We start from the raw sequence: 22321 nt of genomic DNA, 5'->3' as shown, positions 1-22321 counted from the left end.
GCTGTCCGGGCTTGTTCCGGACCAGGAGTGCGCTCCCGGTCTTTGCGGAGACGGGCCGAGGCGAACCAAGCTGCGAGTACCCTAGTTTTAGTGAACTGGGTTTCCAAGTTGCTTTGGTTTTTGCTGTCCGGGCTTGTTTCGGACTAGGAGTGCGCTCCCGGTCTTTGCGGAGACAGGCCGAGGCGAACCAAGCTGCGAGTACCCTAGTTTTAGTGAACTGGGTTTCCAAGGAGTGCGAGGAGATTTGCAAAAGAACCTCTATCATTCACATTCAATACATATATTTACAAAGTCACTTTCGCACCGGGCGGTCTACTACTGATAGTATTTTCGGAGGTTCTTTGAGTTCCAGGCATGAGGTAGTAGGTGCTCCCCAAGCGTCTCCAGTTTATAACTTCCCGGGCGAATCACCTATTTTACTCGGTACGGCCCCTCCTAGGTCGGGGAAAGTTTTCCGATCTTCTTCGGTTGGGAGATAGCAGCTTTCCTTAGGACTAGATCCCCTGCTCGGAATTCTCTCGGGCCTATCTTCAAATCATGATAGTTGGACACTTTCTGCTTGTAGGCGCCTGATTCGGGATTCTTCCCTGGCTTCTTCCAATAAGTCGAGATTTGCGCGGAGCCCGTCTCCATTGAGCTGTTCATTGAAGTTGGCGACTCTGGAAGACGGGGGGGCGCCCACATCGACGGGTATTACGGTCTCCGTTCCAAAGGACAAGTTGAATGGTGATTTCCCTGTCGGTGTGCGCGGAGTAGTACGATACGCCCATAGGACGTGATAAAGCTCGTCAGCCCATCGGCCAGCCTTTTCGTCCAGCCTTTTCGTCCAACCTTTTCGTCCAGCCTTTTCTTAATCCCCTGCAGTAGGACTCTGTTCGTTACTTTGGTCTGCCCATTCGTCTGAGGGTGCGCTACTGAAGTGAATCTCTGTTCGATCTTCAAGTCGGAGCAGAACTTTCGAAAGTTCCGGTAGTCGAATTGTCTACCATTGTTTGTTATCAAGATGCGGGGGATCTCGAACCTGCAAACCACTGACCTCGAAAAGGAATTCTGCACGTTTTGCTCTGTGATCTGGGCTAGAGGTTCGGCCTCTACCCACTTAGTGAAATAGTCAATGGCCACTAGTACGAACGCGCGCCTTCCGGAGGCCGGTGGAAAGGGGCCCAAGATGTCCATCCCTATACTGTGAAGGGGAGTGGGCTGATGATCGGGGCCATAGACACAGCAGGTTGGTGGATGGTGGGAGAGAACTTCTGGCATTTCTCGCACTTCTTGACCAGGTTCAGTGCGTCTTGTCTTAAAGTGGGCCAGTATAGGCCTCTCAGCAGCACTTTGATTGCCAGGGCCTTGCCCCCTAGGTGTTCCCCACAAATCCCTTCGTGTGTCTCTTGCAGGGCGTACGCGGCGTTGCTGGGCCGAAGACACTTTAGGTATGGGAGGGTGTACGACCTCTTGTACAGGCTCTCACCATCGAGGGAAAACCTGGCTGCTCTCTGTGTCACTTTACGGGCCTCCTTCTTGGCTTCGAGGAGTTTTCCACTACGCAGGTAGTCGACGATCTCGTCCATCCAGCAGGACTCGTGCTTCACCTGCATTACTTCGGCGGCCTCATTTTCGATATTGGATTTCTGCAGAAACTCCATACATATACTTCCGAGGGTGGTGTATCTAGATGCAGCCAGTTTAGACAGCACATCCGCTTTTGCATTTTCTGTTATGGGGATTCTGATGACCTTGAAATTTTTAAACTTGCTGGCTAACTGGCGGACCTTGGAGAGGTATTTGATCATACGCTCATCGCGGGCCTCATAGACCCCTTGAATCTGGTTTGCAACCAGCTGGGAGTCACAGTACGCTTTCAGCCTTTGGGCGCTAGTTTGGACTGCTAGATTCATTCCGGCGAGGAGGGCCTCATATTCTGCCTCATTGTTGGACGCGCGGAATCCGAACCTTAGGGCGTAATCTAAAGTGAAGTTGTCAGGCCCGGTGAGAATCAAACCTGCTCCACAGCCGCCCTTGTTCGAAGATCCGTCCACGTATACTTCTCAGAGTGGTTCGATGGTCGATGGATCCTGTTCTGCCTGTACGGGGATGATTTCTGCTCTCACTGGTTCAGTCTCAGCTTCTGTTCGCTTCTCAGTTGTGGTTTCCTTCTCCACAGCCGGGGTTTGGACAATCTCAGATCCGATGCCCTGCTGGGAGATGGTGCATTCAGCCACGAAGTTTGCCAGCACTTGAGCCTTTATCGCGGGTCTAGGTATGTACTGGATATCGAATTCGCTCAGCTCCACGGCCCATTTCACGAGTCGTCCTGAGGAGTCCGGCTTATGAAGGACCTGCCGGAGCGGTTGATCTGTCAGGACTTTTATCGTGTGGGCTTGAAAATACGGCCTCAATTTTCTGGCTGCAATGACCAGGGCGTAGGCCAATTTATCGACCCGCTGGTACCTGATCTCGGCATCGTGCAGGACCTTGCTGACATAGTAGACCGGCTTTTGTTGGCTGTGCTCTTCTCGAACTAGGACGGCTGCCAAAGCCATGGGGCTCACAGACAGGTACAGGAGCAGCTCCTCCCCCGGTTTCGGCTTTGTCAACAGCGGTGGGGAGGATAAGTACTGCTTCAGTTCCTCGAATGCGGTCTGGCACTCCTCTGTCCAGAGTACAGTCTTGATTCCTTTAATAGCGTTGAAGAAAGGCAGGCACCTCTCTGCAGATTTTGAGATGAAGTGCCCCAGTGCGGCCACCATTCCCGTTAGCCGTTGTACTTCTCTGATGGTTTTCGGCGGAGTGAGCTCCACCACGGCCTTGATCTTCTCTGGATTGCCCTCTATCCCTCTTTGGCTTACCATAAAACCCAAGAACTTTCCCGAGCTGACGCCGAAAGTGCACTTGGTGGGATTGAGCTTCATGTTATGCTCTCTTAGGACTTGGAATGTTTCTCTCAAGTCGGAGACATGATCTTGCGCGCTTCGGCTTTTGACCAGCATATCGTTGACATAGACTTCCATGTTGTGGTCGATCTGTTTCTGGAAGAGCTTGTTTATGAGCCTCTGATATGTGGCCCCGGCATTTTTTAAGCCGAAGGGCATGACACTGTAGCAGTACGTCCCCTGATCTGTTACAAAGGAAGTCTTCGGTATATCTGACTCATACATTCTGATCTGGTTGTATCCGGAGAAGGCGTTCATGAAGCTCAGCAATTCATGACCTGCAGTGGCATCAATGAGCTGATCGATCTTCGGGAGCGGGTAGCTGTCCTAGGGACAGGCTTTGTTCAGATCGGTGAAATCAACGCAGGTCCTCCACTTCCCATTTGTCTTTTTTACCAGGACCACGTTTGCGAGCCAGTCCGGGTATTGGATTTCTCGAATGAAGTCAGCCCTTAAGAGCCTCTCCACTTCTTCCTCTATCGCCTGCCGCCTTTCGAGGGCGAAATGTCTTCTTTTTTGTTTCACCGGCCTGCAGGTCGGGTCAACACCAAGTCTGTGCGCACTGACCTCCGGGTCTATGCCGGGCATGTCAACGGGAGCCCATGCAAAGACGTCCGCATTGTCCTGAAGAAACTGGGTGAGGCTATGCCGGGTGCTGCCGCCTAGAGAGGAACCGATCTGAACGATTTTCTTATTATCGCCTTTGCACAGAGGGATGGAGATGAGGTCTTCGGCGGGTTGGGTTCCCTGGGCTTCGTCCCTCAGATCGAGTAGCTCAATCGGCAGTGATTCCACCGCATTTTTGCCCTTGAGTGCCATGGCATAGCACTCCCTGGACTGTGGTTGGTCTCCCCGGACTTCTCCTACGCCGTTTGGCGTTATGAATTTCATTTTCTGGTGATACGTTGAAACGACTGCGCGGATTAAGTTCTGGCCGGGTCGTCCTAAGATAGCGTTATAGACCAAAGTGACTCTCACTACCAGGAAGTTGACCATCGCAAAGGCTTGACAGGGCGGCTCTCCGACGAGGACTGGGAGTTCAATCTGTCCCTCTACTTTCACGACCTCTCTTGAGAAGCCGAACAGATCGGAGTTTGCCGGCCTCAAACGGTCGTCACCTATCATCATTTTCTGGAAAGCATGATAGTACAGGATATCTGCCGAACTTCCGTTGTCGACAAGGATTTTCCTTACATTCTAGTTCGCGACAAGCATAGTTAGGACCAGGGCGTCGTCGTGTGGCAGTATCAAATTATCGAGATCCGCATCTGAAAAGAAGATCTCATTCTCCGTTTTCATCTTTTTGCTGCATGTGTGCACGACGTTGACTCGGCGTGCGTATGCTTTTCGAGCAGCAGATGATGTGCCACCAGCGGCAGGTCCGCCCATAATCGTGCCGATGACCCCCTTTGGCTGGGACCGGCGTACCTCTTGTCGTGGACTGGATGGCAGAGGTGATTGATCCCGGGCAGGTGGCGACTGTGACCGTCGAGGGCTCTGGCCCTGGGGACTCTTTCCTCTGTGCTCTCTTCTGTGGCTGTCGATTACGACATACTTTTTCAAGTATCCCCGGCCAATCAGCAGCTCGATTTCTTCCTTGAGCTGCCAGCATTCGTCTGTGTCGTGACCGTGGTCCGTGTGGAACCGACAGTACTTCGACTTGTCTCTCTTACTTCCCTTGGAGATCATTCTGGTCGGCCACCTTACGAACTCTTCTCCTCTGATTGCGGCCAGTATGTGTCTCTGGGAGGTGTTGAGAGGGGTAAAGTTCTCTTCCCTCCTCTGGGGGGACTTCTTTCTTCTGGCGGCCTTATCATCCCTACGCTGCTTGGTAGGATTCTTGTCTTCAGAGGTTCTCCTCCGATTTGAGTCCAGGGCCGCCAGTCTCTCCTCCACTGCTACATACTCCTCTGCTCCGGCCATCAGATCCGCCAATGAGTGCGGGTTTTGGCGAGCCACTGACCGGCGGAAATCGTTAGATCTAGCGCCTGCGAGGAGCGCGTTCATGGCGGCTGAGGGATCCAAATTCGGCACTTGGAGTGCCTCCCTGTTGAAACGACTGACGAACACCTTTAGAGGCTCGTTATCCTCCTGTCGCAAGGCCATCAAGGATGCTGTTGTTTTCCTTGGCCTACGGCTGCTCATAAAATGGCGGACCAGATTGTCCCCAAAGTCTTCAAAGTTGCTGATGGAGTTCGGTTTGATCCTTGAGTACCAGTCCCGGGCCGCACCAGTCAGTGTGGTCGGGAATGCTCTGCAGAGGAAGCCATCAGACGCGCCGTGGAGGAGCATCATCGTTCTGAATGTTTCCAGATGGTCCACAGGGTCGGTGGTCCCGTCATATTGCGGGACGGTTGGCATTTTAAATCCCCTGGGCGCTAGGGCGCTCATAACATCGTCGGTGAACGACGTTCTGCTTGAGAACGTCCTCACAGTAGGCCGGCTCTGGTCCTTTGCCAGCTCTTTTATACGGTGGTCCATTTCTTCTATCCTCCGTAGCATCGGATCAGCTCTTCTGTCTGCTCGATCCAACGGTTTGTTTTTCTCCATCGATGGGCTCGCGGCGGAGCCGGATTGACTTTCCGGACTCCTACGATGAGGCCGGGATTTTTCTTGCGGCGCGCGGCCTTCTGGGGCCAGGTGTTTCCGCGCGGAGCGGGACCGTGACCTCCGGCGGTGGTGAGGTTCTGTATGTGCGTGCCTGGTTCTGGAGTGATGGACTTGCCTTGAGTGGCGAGTCCGGTCTTCACCGTGGCGCGCTGACTCTTCCCTGTGGGCATTTGACCTTTCCTGTACAGGTCATGGAGCTTCCAGAGGATGTTGGGGAGGCGCTTGGATCAGTTGTTGGTACTGACTGACAAGAGCCGTCATCTGTTGAAAAAGAGCTTGTACTTGATCCGGAGTGGGCGCGGGATTGAGATGTTCCGAACGAGCTGGGCTCTGCTCTGCTGTGGCAGAGGGAGCTACCACCTGTGAGGCGATTCGCTCGCTACGGGTCCTGCGAGGTAGCACGGCTCGGGTAGTCCGTGCAGTTGGTACTCGAGCATTCTTCCGTCCTGCCATTTTGTATAGGGGATTCGAACAACTTTTAGTTCGTGGTCCCACGGATGGCGCCAATCTGTTGGGCCTAAAATCGGTAACAGATACGGCAGTGACGTAAGAGCTGAGCTGGAGGACCCGAGGAGCCGAAGTGAACGAGCTGCACAAGAGCGAACGAGGTCACAATGACCAACCCGGAGTCGTTGCTCCGGACAGGCCCTTCGACACTCAAGTCAGTATGAGTAGGAGTGCAGAGCGAGTTTTAAGAGTGGTTGTTGAGAAGTTATTACCTTCTGGTTTAAGCTCTGAAAGGCCTTTTATAGAGGGAAACCTGGGGTGGTTGGCTCACCAATCCCAGGACAGGTGTCGGCCTCTTACGGGTTTAGGCTTACCTACTCTTAGGTAATTACCAGACTACCCCTGCGCTGACGTTGGATTTGCGGTGGGCCATCCTAGGGCCACGTGTCGACAGCTAATTGGCTGTTGTTTTTCATACCCCATCAGGATCCATGGGCATATTTCGGGTCATCAAATCTGGGATCCGAAAACTCTCGGATTGTGTATGGACACGCCACAGATGCCCATTGGATAGTCACGATCCGAAATGTTTTGCAAAAATACCCTCCAAATTTTGTTATTGCTAACTGTTCTATGAAGGGTATTTTGGTCAAAACCTCTCTTAGCACATAATGAAACACTATTTATAAATGGTTTAGAATAGCAATGCTATTTTTGGATGGTTCCGTGTTATGTTGATGAGGATTGTCATGGTGAGTCTTTTTTTTTTCTTGATTCATTTTCTCAGTTTTTATTTTCATTATGCTAGTCTATTGAACATATATGCCGTCATGAATATATTATTAGTTCATCATTTTTATATTAGTTCATCATTTTTAAATTACTAATGTTATTGTCCTGCATCATATTCTTTGATAATAGTTATACATTATATTCGTTTATGTAATTGGATTAGTTTTATTGTTTACAAGCATTATTTTACACATAGATTAAACATAGATAAAATTTTAATTTAGTTGAAGAAAATGCATAGAGACACACTAATAGTGGACTGCCATTCTAACTTAAAAAAATAAAATAAATTAATTGTTTACTTAGCTCAGGGACATAATAGGACAGTCCGAATTAAAATCGATCGTGATCTTGACGTGGAAAGTAGGATCCTAAGAACAATCTGAATCCGACCCGACCGATAAGGAATTTGAATGGATCGTGACTGTGACATAGGTGGATCCGACCCGAAGTGGATCTGTTGACACCCCTTCTATCTTTGTCTGAGTATTATTTCGAGTTTGTCACCCTATGCGAGCAACTTGATACTTATCTACCCTTCTCCACAGATCTGGCTGTGTTAGCAAGGTGACAGTGTGACTTGCACATCGTCCAGTTTCTAGATGGCTTGAGGCACGAGTTCCTTCCCATTTGTCAGCAGATCGTGGGCATTGGTTCTTTACCGTCTCTTGATGAGGTTTTTTCCCGAGGACAACACTCCATGCAGACCGAGACTCCCGGTGACTCCGCTGTTGATCGATCTACTCTCGCCGTGTTATTTACTTCGTCACTAGTTACAGCGTTGCTAAGAATTGGCATCTAATTAAGTAGGATATTGGTGCGGTATAGGTTTAGTTGGCACGGTTTTTGGAATTGGCACTCAGTTAGGGGTGTCAATGGATCCAGACGGTCCGATGGACCATCCGAATCCGAACTTTAGTGAATGGGATATAAGAATAACAAGAGGGTCCATGGGCATATCTCGGATTCCCAATCATACGATCCGAAAATTTTCAGATAGGATCCGGGCATGCTTCAAAAGTCCTTAGGGACAGTCACGATCCGAAATCATCTTACAAAAATACCCTCAAAAGTCAAAATCATTATAACATCAATGTTAATAAGTGGGGGTATTCTCGTCAAAATAGCCCAAATCTTTCTAATAGTTATTGGTTTCCAACTTTCCATCATTATTGAACTTACGAAATCTCCTCTTTCCTTTTTGAAATAAATCTCCTCTTCCTTCCTGTGTAAGTAACCCTTCCTCATTATCCGAACAAACATCTCATCTTCCTTTCGGTAACCCTAACCTAGCCATTCCAATGACATCATCACATTAACTCACTACCCATTGCCCTCACCCTTGCCATTGCTGCAACCTTGCCTTCCCACTTTCCCCGAGCAATAAGCACAAAAAACTCCTGTTATATTTTTGGTTTCTATTATATTCTTAGTATTTTGGAATCTGGAAATGTTTTTAGTCACATTTTTAAAGTCTATCACCTATTTTTTTCTAGTGGTTATGATGGAATGATCCAGTTCTTGGAGGGTCTAAGGTACTGTAAAAAAATCTCTGCGGTTGATAATCTAAGCAAGGATTTCAGCCCGAGTAATGGGGAAAACTTGATTATCAATTATTTGGATGTTATCAACTCAATGGGTTTTTAGGGCAGTGATAAATTCACACCCTATATTTCAAAATGGACTGTACATCCCACACCGTAGGATGATCCAAACCGTCCATTAGATGGGTCACAATGTAAATAGGTTGTGCCCGAAAAATCATTACCATAGGATGATCCTAGCCCTCTGATCTATAGAGAAACTAAATATAATCAAACCTCTATATGTCGGACGGCAAGGATCATCCTATGGAAATAATTTTTGGGGCACAACTCATATACATTGTGGCCCATCAAATGGACGGTTTGGATCATCCTATGGTGTGGGCTTTACAGTGAATTTTGAAATATAGGGGGTGAATATTGTAATAGAACGGGATGAATTTATCATTGCTCGGTTTTTATCATAGAGTTTTCCTTTTGGAGTTTTTATATGGTATAAGGCCTTACAACTATACCGTGGAGGTATCACCATTGATATTTGATCCAACAGCAACTCACTTTTTGAGAAGCTACTGTTGGATCAAATATCAAGGGTGGGACCTCCACCGTATAAAGGCCTATATTAATTGTGTACTAAGCTTAGTAGGACATACTAGGACACTCCGATGGACGGTCCGATTTAAAATGGATCATGACCGTGACGTGGAAAGTAGGATCCGAAGAACAATCCGAATCCGACCCGACCGATAAGGAATTTGAATGGATCGTGACTGTGACATAGGTGGATCCGACCCGAAGTGAATCCATTGACACCCCTACACTCAGTCAAAGAACATCCTTAGGTATGTATCTGGCGAGATTTTGGTAGCACTAGGATATTATGTTTAGAAATTTATGTCTTAAGATAAAACATTGATGACCTCAGTTTTAATGATAAAATATGAGGTTGTAGACAAAGATAAAACATGTAATATTTAAATCTGGCTTAACTTTGAATTCAAGACATGTAATCACATTCATATGACATAGGCATGCATGCCACATTGAAGAACAAGTAAAATAACAGACAAATTGTAAACTAATTACTAAAAAGAAGTTATTTTCAAATTGATCAAGAAATTGCTTATCATATACCCTAGAAACAGGTTTCTATGAACCCTGATAATGGTTCTAGATCTCCAGCAGTCAATTTATTACAAGTGAAAAAATGATTTTTTGTAAATTTAGAATGTGTTTAAGAGACACTCTGGAACATCTCCAAAAGTGTTTCTTAACGGTACCCAAAACCAGTTTGAAAATCGGAAAAGTTGCAACACAAGTTAAATTCCGTCTGTTCATGCATTTTACCTGCAAGTTCTGATTTAAATGGATGGTTGACGCTATATGGAACGATGTGAATTCAAGATGGCAGTTTGAACTGCTTCTTTGAATGCATTTGACAATTCCTTGAACTAAGATTGAATCTAATATTGCTATTGATTTTATCATGACCTAAATTGCCAATAAATTTTTTCATTCTATGTTGGAATAAATTGTAAACTAATTGCTAAAAAGAAGCTATTTTCAAAATTGATCAAGAAATTGCTCATCATATGGACTAGAAAACAGTGGAGTAGCATTTTGGGCAGATTTGGAATGGTCTTGGTGTTCCCAGCCAAAATAGACCTCCTGGAGTGTTGGCCAGTAGTAGTACCTTGGAGGAAGAAAGGAAAGATCCTATGGAATGTATCTCTTCTAGAAACAATATGGGTTCTTTAGAAAGAAAGAAATGCCGGTCTGGGTGTTCCCAGCCAAAATAGTAGACCTCCTGGAGTGTTGGCCAGTAGTATCTTGGAGGGAAAAAGGAAAGATCCTATGTAATGTATTTCTTCTAGAAACAATCTGGGTTCTTTGGAAAGAAAGAAATGCCCTGGTTTTCAAAGGACACGCAAAGAGTGCTTCCTTCCTTTACCTTAAGGTGATTGCCCTGACGATATCTTGGGTGAAGATTCTCCTGTGTTTCAGGTTCGTGTTAGTCTTTCTGCTATGGAACAGATGGAAGGAAGCCCCAAGAGATGAAATAGGTAAGTTAAATGGGCCTTTGCAGGCCCTATAGGGATCACAGATGCCAGTGAGGTGGAGGTGCGTGCAGTTCATCAAGGCATAAAGCTACTAGATAGAGAATCAATGGATAAATTGGTGGTGGAATGACATTCTCTCAATGTAATCCATTGGCTTAGAGGCTCCCATTCTCATCCATGGAGATTTGGCCAATATTTTGACGAAATTCTTGACAAGGTTGGAGCACTAACCGTCTCTTTCAAGCACGTTTGAAGGTCCGCTAATGGAGTTGCGGGTAAGCTTGCTAGAGATGGGGTATTTGTGGGTTGGGGGGGGGGGGGTGAGACTTCACGGTATCTGTTTTTGCAGCCCTCTTGTAGAAAGTAGCTAGATATTTGTTCTTGCTTTGTATAGTTGTCATTTTTATATTTTCTTGTATTGACCACCTCTTGCTTTGGAGAAGCTAAAGTTGCACTCCATATACTCCGTCTTTGTCCTGCTCAGTCTAAAACCTTTGGATTCCAAAGTTGTTCTCCATAACTCCATAACTGCATAACTCTTAGGAGGTACCTAAGAGGGATATCTTTCGCTATCTTGGTTCAATACTACATAAGAAAGGAGAGATTGAAGTGGATGTTAACCACAGAAAGAGAGCAGGTTGGTTGGAGTGGAAGCATGCTTCAGGAGTTCTGTGCCACCGTAAAATACCTACCAAGTTGAAGGGAAAGTTTTATAAGACAGCTGTGAGGCCAGCCATGCTGTACGGCTAAGAATGTTGGGCCACCAAGAAGCAGCATGTGCATAAGATGAGTGTAGTGGAGATGCAAATTCTTAGATGGATGTGCGGCCATACAAGGTTAGATCGAACTAAAAATGAAGACATCTGTAAAAAGGTGGGGGTGGCACCAATTGAGGAAAAGATGAGAGAGCACCGCTTAAGATGGTTTGGGCATATCCAACGTAGGCCTTTGGATGCTCCAGTGAGAAGAAGTGACTCGTGCCAAGTTGGAGTAAAAAGAGGTAGGGGCAGACCGAAAACAACTTGGGTAGAAATAGTGAGGAAAGACTTGAGGGCTAGTATCAGGATTAGACTTAGTCAATTTGTGCCGAGTAGATTCTTTCACATTCTTCATGAAAATTTTCTAAAGGATTCATTAGCCGACCCCAACTAGTTTGGGGACAAAGGCTTCTTTGAGTTGAGTTGATTGACCACCTCGGTCTTTTTCTAATTGTTTGATGAAATATTTCACCATTCCCCCCAAAAAAGGAATAGAAACCGGCTTCTATGAACCCTGATAATAGTTCTACATGTCTAGCAGTCAATCTCTTACAAACAAAAAAATGATTATTTTATGAGTTTAGACTGTGTTTAAGAAACACTTTGGAACATCTCCTGAGCTGTTTCTTAACAGTACCCAAAACCGGTATGACCCAAAACCAGTGCGAATACTGGAAAATAGTTTCTATGCAACACCAGTTGACACCATCTTTTCATGCATGTTCAATTTAAATGGATGGTAAACGCTATATGGAACGAAGTGCATTCAAGATGCCAATTTGAACTGCTCCTCTGTATGCATTTGACAAATCCTTGAACTAAGATTGAATCATATATTCTAAATCGCCTATAAATTTTATCATTCTATGCATGGGATGTTGATATAAATTTTGCAACATTGAATAAATCTTCTATAAATTTTGATATTGCAAGGCATAACATGTGTTTATTGAAGATAAATGCAATGTTTACTTGTGTTTATCTAAAAATGCAATGTTTACTTGGCACATATGCTATTATTTTTACATGCATCTCATGTTAGGGTTTGGTCTTGGTAGGTAAATGGATGCACTGGAAAAATGGGGAGGGCAGTTGCAGAGGCAGCTGTTTCCGTGGGACTTGAGTTAGTTCCCAAATCATTTAGCAGTTCAGAAAAATCAGGTGAAATTGTACAATTAGGTGGCATGGACATTCAGTTACATGGTCCATCTGAAAGAGAGGGCGTTCTCTCTTCTGTATTTGATCAACATCCGAATGTTATTGTGGTGGACTACACTCTGCCTTCCACAGTGAATGGTAAATATTTTATTCTATTTTCTCATTAGGTTATTAGCTATTTCTGTGCATGTTTAGTATACTGTACCTTCAAAGGATACAATGATTGTTGTTTTTAATATTATATAATATCTGAATGTGAGAGGCTGGGGGTGTGGGGACATATGGAATATGGTATGGGAAGTGGGTAAAAAAGGTGATCCTATGTCTCATAAAAAATTAAATAGATGTAAATACATGTTTGTATGACTAGTGTGTCCTCAATGATTAAAAGTATTAATAGACCTTTACATGTATGAGACAAAAGGACCCTTTACATGTGTGTAATCCCTAGATTTTCCCTTTCAACCATGTAACTGATGGATATGAGTAGGATTTTGTTAGTCATCGCTTTGGTCAATGACTTCGTGATAACAATCTGTTGTATGATCAGACTATTTTGTAAGAATGTTGGGAAGCTCTCGCAAATTGATAATCAACCTCAATGCGCTTTCTAATGTCATAGAAAACATGAATGTAGTGATGTAACTAGTTTCAAAAAAATCCCCCCCACAAGAAAGAAAGAAAGACCTTAATTAGCAAGAACCAATATATTACTAGGGTTTGATTTGCCAAAATCTTCAAAAATCAAGAAATAATAGCAGCTGTATTTATTCTTTAATCAAAACAGAACTTTCGGTAGAGCTCTGATACCGATTTATGATGCACAGAACAGATCCTCACTTCTCACACAATCAAGAACTCAATGAACAATCGTATTTTGTTTGATCGAAATATAATTGTAGCAGTATTTTCAAAACACCTGACTGTTTTACAGCTGATGAATTTCATGAATTCAAGATTGCCTTCCAATCATGAAATCCCGCGAGTTTTTTTTTTTAGAAAATAAAATCCCATGAGTTGATTCGGTTTCTTGAAAACAAGCTGTATGAATGAAAGCGAATAGCACACAATATCTAGTCACTAAATTTGCTGTTGGCTAAAAGTTTTTCTTTTGAAATTACAGTAAAAAAAGATTCCAGCTTAATTATTGCCATGGAATAATCTCCAAGTTCTTGTAACGGTCTGAGGTTGATACCTCTTCTTAAAAGAGTAGCAGTTTTAGGAAAGCAAAAAATTGATCCAAAAGCAAAGAAAATGAGCTGAGATCCAAGGTGCTGAGAAGATGGGGAAGAAAGAGCAGAAATGGGAGATAGTATAATCTGCTATGAACTATATTTTTTGGGTTTCCCTAATTCATTTTCAATACCTTGTATATGGTTTATTGGAGAATTCTTGAATCAAAACCTTGTATATCTTAAGGAGTCCTAGCCTTAATGATCTTTGGTTTTTTATTTTTATATTATGTTTTCTTGTTCTTTATTAGTTATAAGATGGGGAAGGGAGAGGAGGAAGAATCTTTACCTTGCTACTGGAACCAAACATGACTAAAAAAGATTTCAGAAAATCAATAAATGTGAACAAAACAGTAAACACAGCAATTCCAGAAAAAATTCAGGAAAATATTATTTTCCATAATTTTCTTTTCCCTTGATCCAAATATGCCCTTTATCTCAGCATATCCTCTCCTAACTTGTGACCCAGTGGATCAAATATATGTTCACAGAAGGAGAGCCCCTATTTGACTTCTTCAACTTTCTAATTAGCGATAGAACACGTGCGTTAGCTTGCTCAAGTAGATTAGTGGGAGAGACCAGTTCTCCTTGTCTTCGAGTTCAGCATTAAATAGGAGCAGCAATCCCTTGTATTTTCAACAAGAGTGTGAGGTAAGAGCTGCTGTCGAGGCTCTTTGTTGCAAACAATTTTGTTACTCTCTTAGGTTTTAAATTTCGGTTTCGGTTGGCGTGGAAACGGTAACATTTCGGTTTCTGTGGAAATCTTGTAAAATCATGAAACCTTATGGAAACATATGCAAATGATGAATTTTTTTAATCTTTTAAAACAAATGGTAAATTTTAAGATGAAACTTTGGGAAATGCTAGAATAAGCACATATTTATGCATAGAAACCATCACATAAGCAACAAAACCATCCATAGTGACTTTATCACATAGACCACCTAGTGACATGCATTGTTGCTCATTTGTAGAACAGTAAAGTCAATAAAGAACTACAATGTAATTAAGGGGAATTTTTTTTATCACAATATCAGTTCTGAACTCAAAATTAATTGTCAAAATCTAAAATTAACCTCAGCCCTGTTTTGTTTTGGATTTTAAGAACTGATTGGAGTCCAATCGGTTCTCAACATCCAAAACAAACAGGGCTGAGGTGCTGCCCAGGTGAGAAGAAAAAAGGAAAAAAAAAGAAGGGGAAAGGAAGAGGAGATGAAGAAGGAATGAGGAGGAGGAGAGGAAGAGGAGAAAAAAACTGAGAAAAAAACTTGGAAGGTGGAAAACGAGATTTTTTATTTTCTTCTTCCCTTGTCCTTCTCTTCTCTTCTCTTCTCCTCTGTTCTTCTTCTTCTCTTCTTCCTCTTCTTTTGTTGTTCTTGCTTGGAAGGTGGAAAACGAGAGAGGAAACCCTAAATCCGCAAACCCTAAATGTCTAAATCGGTTTTAGGGTTTTGGGTTCTTCGTAAACCCTAAAAAAGAGAACCTGAGAAGACAGGGAGGAATGAAAATTATTCGTGTATATGCTCTTAAACTAGGTTGTGGGGCCCACTTTTTAGAAAAAAAGAACAAGTGAAATTGAATTGTGCGATTCAAGGTTGTATCGTACAATTTATATTAAAAATGAATCATGGATGCAATTTAAATAGTTTAGTGTACGATTCAATTTATGAATCGTACGATTTTCTCAGCATTGAATGGGGGCTTTGTCTTGTTGATTACGAGTACAGAGATCAATGCATGCTATGACATTTGGTGCAGAGATAAGTCTTTTTTATCTATTGATCATCACAGGCCTGATAGGGGATTCTAGTTGCATGCTAATTTCTTATTACGGATAGGTTTTTCTTCTGTGAATAGCTTTTTATTTTCCAAATTTACAGATTCAATTGGAAGACGTTCCTATCTATGGAGTGCAAGCAGATATCGTGCCATTGTCATGTAGATTTTCTACCCCAAATTGACCTTGGAGTTGTTTAGGTCTGCAGGCAATAAACATAGATGGGCATCTCTGCACTCAGACGTTGCATTTCCATGGCTACTATTTCTCAGAAATGTCCACTCAGAAGACAACAAAGCATGTATACTATATTCTGCCACACCAAATAAAAACCAATAACCACCTATTTCTCAAGAGCAGGTGTATCTGCTGATGTCATTAGCTATATGTCTGAAACTTAAAATGTCAACTTAGGAGTCTATATAAAATGATTTATTTTGGGATCACCTCAATGCTGTATAAACCATTTGGCTTTGAAATTCAAGTGCCTTCTAGTATTGTATTATTCCTTTTGAGTGAAGCTCCCTTTCGTTGTCTTAGTCACATCAGACTTATATAATATGTGTCACTTGTGAAGACTGTCTTGGGTTAACATCTGTGTGTTGTGCGAGTGTCGCATGGGTTTGTGGCAAACAGTGTGCAACCCTGTGATAGTTTGCTAAGCTTAAGAAAACATATGCTAATATGGTCTTGGGAATCAGTGGGTTGCCTTCCCTAATGATTGCAATTACGTAGGGTCAAGTGACCGCCTGCAACTGTGCTGAAATGGTTGCCTCTAGGTTGTTTGAAAACCTTTTTCCCTTGTCAAACTGTGAAATGAGTTTGTTTTTTGTTTTTTTTGTTTTTTTTATTGCCTCTGTTTGTGTGCTTGAAGTGAGCCCATTAATTCATTTAAAGGATAACTAAAAGATATTTAGATTCCCCAATTGCGGTAACTACATGGAACTATTTAGAAAGAAGGCTTCCGCAGGGCAGTCCCCTATCCGCCGGCCTATGCCCTCTTCTCTCTCTCTCTCTCTCTCTCTCTCTCTCTCTCTCTCTCTCAGTGGGCTCAAAACAGTTCCCCTATGTAGTTTGAAGAGAGCCCATTAATTCATTTAAAGGATAACTAAAAAGATATTTAGATTCCCCAATTGCGGCAACTACATGGAACTATTTAGAAAGAAGGCTTCTGCAGAGTTGTCCCCTATCCGCCGGCCTATGCCCTCTTCTCTCTCTCTCTCTCCCAAATGGGCTCAAAACAGTTCCCTTATGTAGTTTGGAGTTTGGACGGATAATATCCCCTCTAAACATAAAAATTGTCTTTCGACTTGAAACTGTTTCAATGCATAATCAAGATCTTTTTTTTTGTTGAAATGGCAATATATTGAAAGAATGGAACCGAGGTGGTCCACATGTTTATTAATGCTATTTCTGTTTTTTTTTTGTTTCTTTTTTTTTTGGAATAAGGCAGATTTATATAAAAACAGAACCGAGATGGTCCTAAAGAGAAACAAAGAGAAGAGAAAAATTACAATAAGTCAAGGAGGAAGATAATCAAACCACTCTAAAACTGCCCTAAAAACACCTCCCCTAGCTAGAGAATCTGCTTCAGCATTGGCTGATCTCCTAACATGGTCAAACACAATAGAAGAACCCTGAACCAGGTCCTCAATCTCCTCGAAAAAAGGCAAAAATCTCCAAGGAGGGATCGCCTCACCCGAAAGCCAGCGAATTACATTTAAGGAATCCCCTTCCACTATAATTTTGTCAAAAGCCAATCTATCCAAATACTTAATCCCGCTATGAACAGCTCTGACTTCTGCTTCATTTGAGTCCGCTACTCCGATAGGTCCCGAGTAAGCCCAAAGAACTTCCCCCTTGTCATTTCTACATAAACCCCCAATTCCTGTTTCACCAGGGTTACCAAGAGACGAACCATCGAAGTTAAGCTTCATTAGCCCATCTGAAGGAGGATGCCAAGATTGGACGATTTTCACTTTGCTGACCCCTTCCTTACAGATGATTGCCCATCCTTCCCAAAGGTCAAAAGCTGAAACAAAACGAAACAAAGGGAGGCTCCGAGCCTAAGATATAACAGCAGCTATCAGCTTTACATAAATCCAATAGGGAGACCTAGCCTCTCCTTCAAAGACTCGTGCATTCCTTTCTTTCCACAAGAACCACCACGTAGCTAGAAGGCACATCTTCCAGAGAATCCTGCCTTTCTTTCTCCAAGGATTCCACTTCCAACTCCTAATGAAGTCAGCCATAGTTTTGGATGGGACCCAACAGACTCCAAAGCGAGCGAAAATGAGACCCCAAATGACTCTAGCTACCTTGCAATGGATGAAAAGGTGATCTATTGATTCGCCATCAGATAAGCAGAGAGGACAGTGGTCTACCAACCACATTCCACGCTTTCTCAAAAAATCCATTGTCTGAATACGACCACTGCAAACTGACCACCCAAAGAAAGCAACTCTTGGTGGACAAAAGAACTTCCATATTGAGGAAGACAAAGGCTCCGCTATACTAAAAATCATGTGATGGTAAAAAGTTTTAACTGAAAATAAGCCAGAAGGGCTCCAAATCCATACTCGTCTATCTGCGCCCGCTTTCTTGATGTAGCAAGCTTCTAATAGAGATAGGAATCCTTGAAGATAATTTAATTCTCTATCAAAAAAGGCTCTTCTAAACTTGGGAGTCCAAACCACTTTCGCATTCACTCTTTCGAAGCAGTCCTTGACCCATGCCCCTTTCTGAGACGACACCAAAAATAACTTAGGAAAAAGCTCTTTGAGAGGCACAGCCGAGCACCAAGGATCCAGCCAAAAACGAATCCTATCCCCCACATAGACCTTAGACCTTGAAACGAATGCCTTTCGTAAAAGGAACCTTCACCTTCAAAATATCCCTCCACACTGAGACACCTTTGAATTTATAATTGTCAGCAGAGCACCAGTTTCCTTTCGAGAACCCATACTTACTTCCAATAACTCTAACCCACAAAGAAGACTGTTCTTCGCCAAACCTCCAAAGCCACTTTCCCAATAGAGCCTTGTTAAAACCTTGAACCCTCCTAAGACCCAATCCTCCATTTTTTATAGGGAGACAAACCGCACTCCATTTAACCAAAGGATTCCCTTTTGAAGAACCCGATCCTCGCCACAAAACTCTTCTCTGGATTTGCTCAATTATCTGAGCTACACTCACAGGACATTTAAAAAGAGAAAGAAAATATATCGGAATATTTGATAAAACTGCCTTTATGAGAACCAGCCTACCACCTTTGGATACCAAGTTACGCTTCCAGGTGTCCAATCTCCGCTCAATTCTGTGAATAATGGGGATCCATAAATTTTTGTTTGGTCTTCCCACTCCTAGCGGAAGGCCAAGATAAGAGGCTGGTAGAAAATCGAAGGCACAACCCAGGATACCTGCAAAGGAGGAAGCGTCACACTCGGGAACGTTGATCGCATACAGCTTGGATTTCGTAAAATTAGATCTTTGGCCCGAGACCATCTCATAGCACCTTAAGATTGCTTTAAGATTTAGAATCTGGGACACAACCGGAGGGCAAAACAGGAGAGTATCGTCCGCAAATTGAAGAATCGATACTTCTACCCTATTGTTGCCTATTAGAAACCCTTCAAAGAGACCCAACTCACTTCCCTTTTTCATCAATCTGCAAAGGGATTCTGCTACTATCACAAAAAGAAAAGGAGACAATGGGTCCCCCTGCCTCAAACCTTTAGTCGATTTGAAAAAGCCTTTGGCAGAGCCGTTGATCAGAATAGAGAACCAAGCAGATGCTAAACAATTTCGGATCCACCATCTCCAACGGCCACCAAAGCCCATTCGACTAAGCAGATAATCTAAAGCTCCCCAGTCCACCCTGTCATAGGCCTTCTCCATATCAAGCTTGCATAGAATCCCTCCTTCCCCGTTCCTTCTGTAATAATCGATAGCTTCATTAGCTATCAAAGAGCAATCAAGAACTTGTCTGTTACTTATGAAAGCGCTTTGACAGTCCGAAATAATTGATGGTAAAACCACTTTGAGGCGATCCACCAAAACCTTGGCAAGAACTTTGTACGGCTACCCACCAAACTAATCGGACAAAAATCCGAAACTTTTGACGCCCCTTCGATCTTTGGAATTAGGGAAATAAAAGTAGCACCTGTCCCTTTGTCAAGAACTACTCCCTCAAAGAATTCATGGAAAATTTTTAGTAAATCAGATTTAACAGCTTCCCAACAAAGTTGAAAAAAGGCCAAACAAAAACCATCTGGCCCAGGAGCTTTATCTTTCGCTAAAGAGAACAATGCTTTCCTAATTTCCTCCTCAGAGAAAGGAATTTCCAACCAAGCAGATTCTTCCAAGCTTAAACTATCAAACAAAATCTCTTGAGGAATTGGACGAAGCATCTCATCAGCTGAGTACAAAGACCGTAAAAATCAATAATTTCTGCAATAATCTTCTCCTTGTCCGACACACAGACCCCCTCCACCACTAAAGATTCAATTCTGTTTCCTCTCCTGCGGCCTGCGGGCGCTGGCCATGGCATGGAAGTAGGCTGTATTTTTGTCGCCCTCAGACAACCACTTGACTCAGGATTTTTGACGCCAAGAAATTTCATCGAGTAGCAGCAGCCCTTTATGCTCTTGGCTTAACCTTCCTCGTTCTTCATAGTCTTCTTCTGACGCCAGACCACACTCTTCTAGGGCATTTAGCTCCAGCATTCTATCTTCCAGGATCCGCTTCCTGCCGTGGTCAAGCTCTTTCTTCTCCTTAGCCCACTCTTTCAATTTTGACTTAAGGAATCTTAATTTTTTGCCAATGATTACATCAGCTGGACCTTCAAAGACGCAATCAGTCCACCATCTTATTAATCGAGCCCCATAAGGGAATCTTCCAACCATGCTAACTCAAATCTAAAAGGAGCCGGACCCCACGACTCCATTTTAGGATCTAAGAGAATAGGGCAATGATCAGAAACTGAATGAGCTAAAACTTTCTGATAGACCTCCGGAATTATTGCCAACCATTCTCCCGAAAGTAAGAATCTGTCGAGCCTGCTCCTGATCGATCCTCTAGCCCAAGTGAAAGATGCACCGCCCAACGGCAGATCCACCAACTCATTGATCGCGATGAAGTCAGAAAAATCTCTCATACCTGTATTGACTCGCTGGCACCCTAACCGATCCCCTATTTCTAAAATTTCGTTGAAATCTCCTCCGATGCACCAAGGGTAAGAACAGAGATTTCTCATCTTTGCCAATTCCTCCCAAAAAAGACTCTTGTCAGCTGATAATATAGTACCGTAGACTCCAGAGAATAACCAAAAACAGAATTGTCATTCGACTTTCGGAAAGCTACTGAAAGAGAAAAAACTCCACGCCATACATCCTGAATGACCCATTTAACCTTGTCCCAAGCCACCAGAATGCCCCCCGAAGCTCCTTTAGAAGCTAAGAAAGCAAAGTCCCACTCATTTTTGAACCCCATGCTTGTCATGTCTATTATACTAATATGCGCCAACTTTGTTTCCTGAAGGCACACAACTTCAGGTCTCCAAATTTTAACTAATTCTTTAATTTGGATTCTTTTCTCCTGTAAACCCAAACCATTAATATTCCAAGATAAGATCTTCATTAACAACCTTAAACAGAGGTAATCTTCCCTGCCCTGACACCGAAGGCTCTCCCTTTTTTTTTGGATTTAGGGCCTTTACTAAGCGACCCTGAATCATAATTGATATTAGATTTTAATCTTACCAGCTCTCTTTCCTTCCTTTTCAAATTTGCTTCAGAAAGGGAATTTGAACTTGTAACACCCCCAAACTCCTTGAGGTCAGCCTCCTTGATACTAGATCTGTATTCCTCTTCAGGTCCCGTAAAAACTAAGCCCAGGTTATTTCTAATTTGCAAAGTGTGATCCACCATCAGATCAACCACATCCTGATGAGAGCCAGACCCAAAAATATTCTCAGACAAAACAGGAGAAAGCTCTGAAACGAAAGGCAGTAAAAAAGACATCGTCTTGCTACACCACCTCAGAGAAGAGAGATTAGAGAAACTTCCGAGCGATACCCTTACGAGAAGACGAAGAGGATGCTCCCTAGCATAGCCAGAGAAACAATTCACCAGCCCTCCAAAACCACTGAAATCAATCAACACCTTTTTGTAACCCAAAAAGCAAAGAAGAAATGAACTGCCAACAGGAAGAATAAAATTTGAAACCCTAAGCTCGCAACGATTCTCCACCAGACTACTCCCCCGCGGTCCTTCCCCCTCAAGCGCCTCTTCTATCTCGAAGTTCAGTCTGGTTCGAAGACCACCCACTAGAATTAAATCATGAAAACACCTCTGAGCCATGGAACCCTTCAAGGAAGAAGAAGGAGAACCATATGAAAAAATCTCCCCACAGACAGGTAGCTGCAAATGATCTGCTGGAGAGCCATAGGTTCGATCCCAGAATCTATCGAGAATAAAAGCCTGGGAAGGGCTCGAACCTTTTTCTAATGTAAAAGGAGATAGAATATTAGGCCCACTTGCACACTCTGGATGAGACCGTGCGCAAGGCCCATCAAAATCGACAGGAGAAAAAGAGGCCCAAGGCTCCTCTGGACTTTTAGGGCCCACAGGTGAAAAAACTAGAGGGCCTGCTGATGAAATATCTTCTCTTCCAGGATTATCTAGAGGGCCCACTAATGACACCTCGAGAACCGAGACTCGAGATGCATCTCGATTAGACGATGGGGATAAGGCAGAGATAATATCATAAAAGCTGTTGACCAGAAAAGAGGTCCCCTCCCCTGATGAGACGTCACTGACAGGACCACACATACTCCTCCATCTGTAGCCTTCTGGGGAACCGGATTTTTTCAAAATTTTCGCCAGCTGTAGCACCACTATTCTGCGCTCCATGCAGCGCACAGTAGTCTTGAATCGAAAAGACCGCCGGTTCCACCTCCCCTTCCTCCCTATCTGAGATCTCAGGCTCAACCGTCGAGGGAGAATCATCTTGAC

The 22321-nt window shown here is 43.6% G+C and overlaps 1 protein-coding gene across 7 annotated transcripts in view; it reads left to right on the top strand.

The window, feature by feature from the left end:
- LOC143887686 (4-hydroxy-tetrahydrodipicolinate reductase 1, chloroplastic-like) overlaps positions 1–22321 on the top strand; it is a 66161-nt gene that overhangs the window by 7519 nt on the left and 36321 nt on the right. For all 7 annotated transcript variants that reach the window (XM_077391830.1, XM_077391829.1, XM_077391824.1 and 4 more), the window contains exon 2: positions 12200–12437. In XM_077391830.1, the coding sequence (XP_077247945.1) occupies positions 12200–12437 (238 nt within the window). The remainder of the gene's footprint in view (positions 1–12199; positions 12438–22321) is intronic.

Source organism: Tasmannia lanceolata, unplaced genomic scaffold (genome assembly GCF_043159265.1).
Source record: "Tasmannia lanceolata isolate RefF3 unplaced genomic scaffold, GAP_Taslan_0.1 ptg000012l, whole genome shotgun sequence".
In the NCBI taxonomy this organism is placed as follows: domain Eukaryota; kingdom Viridiplantae; phylum Streptophyta; class Magnoliopsida; order Canellales; family Winteraceae; genus Tasmannia; species Tasmannia lanceolata.
Note: the sequence above shows the minus strand (reverse complement) of the source record. Positions and strands in the feature narration are given on the sequence as shown.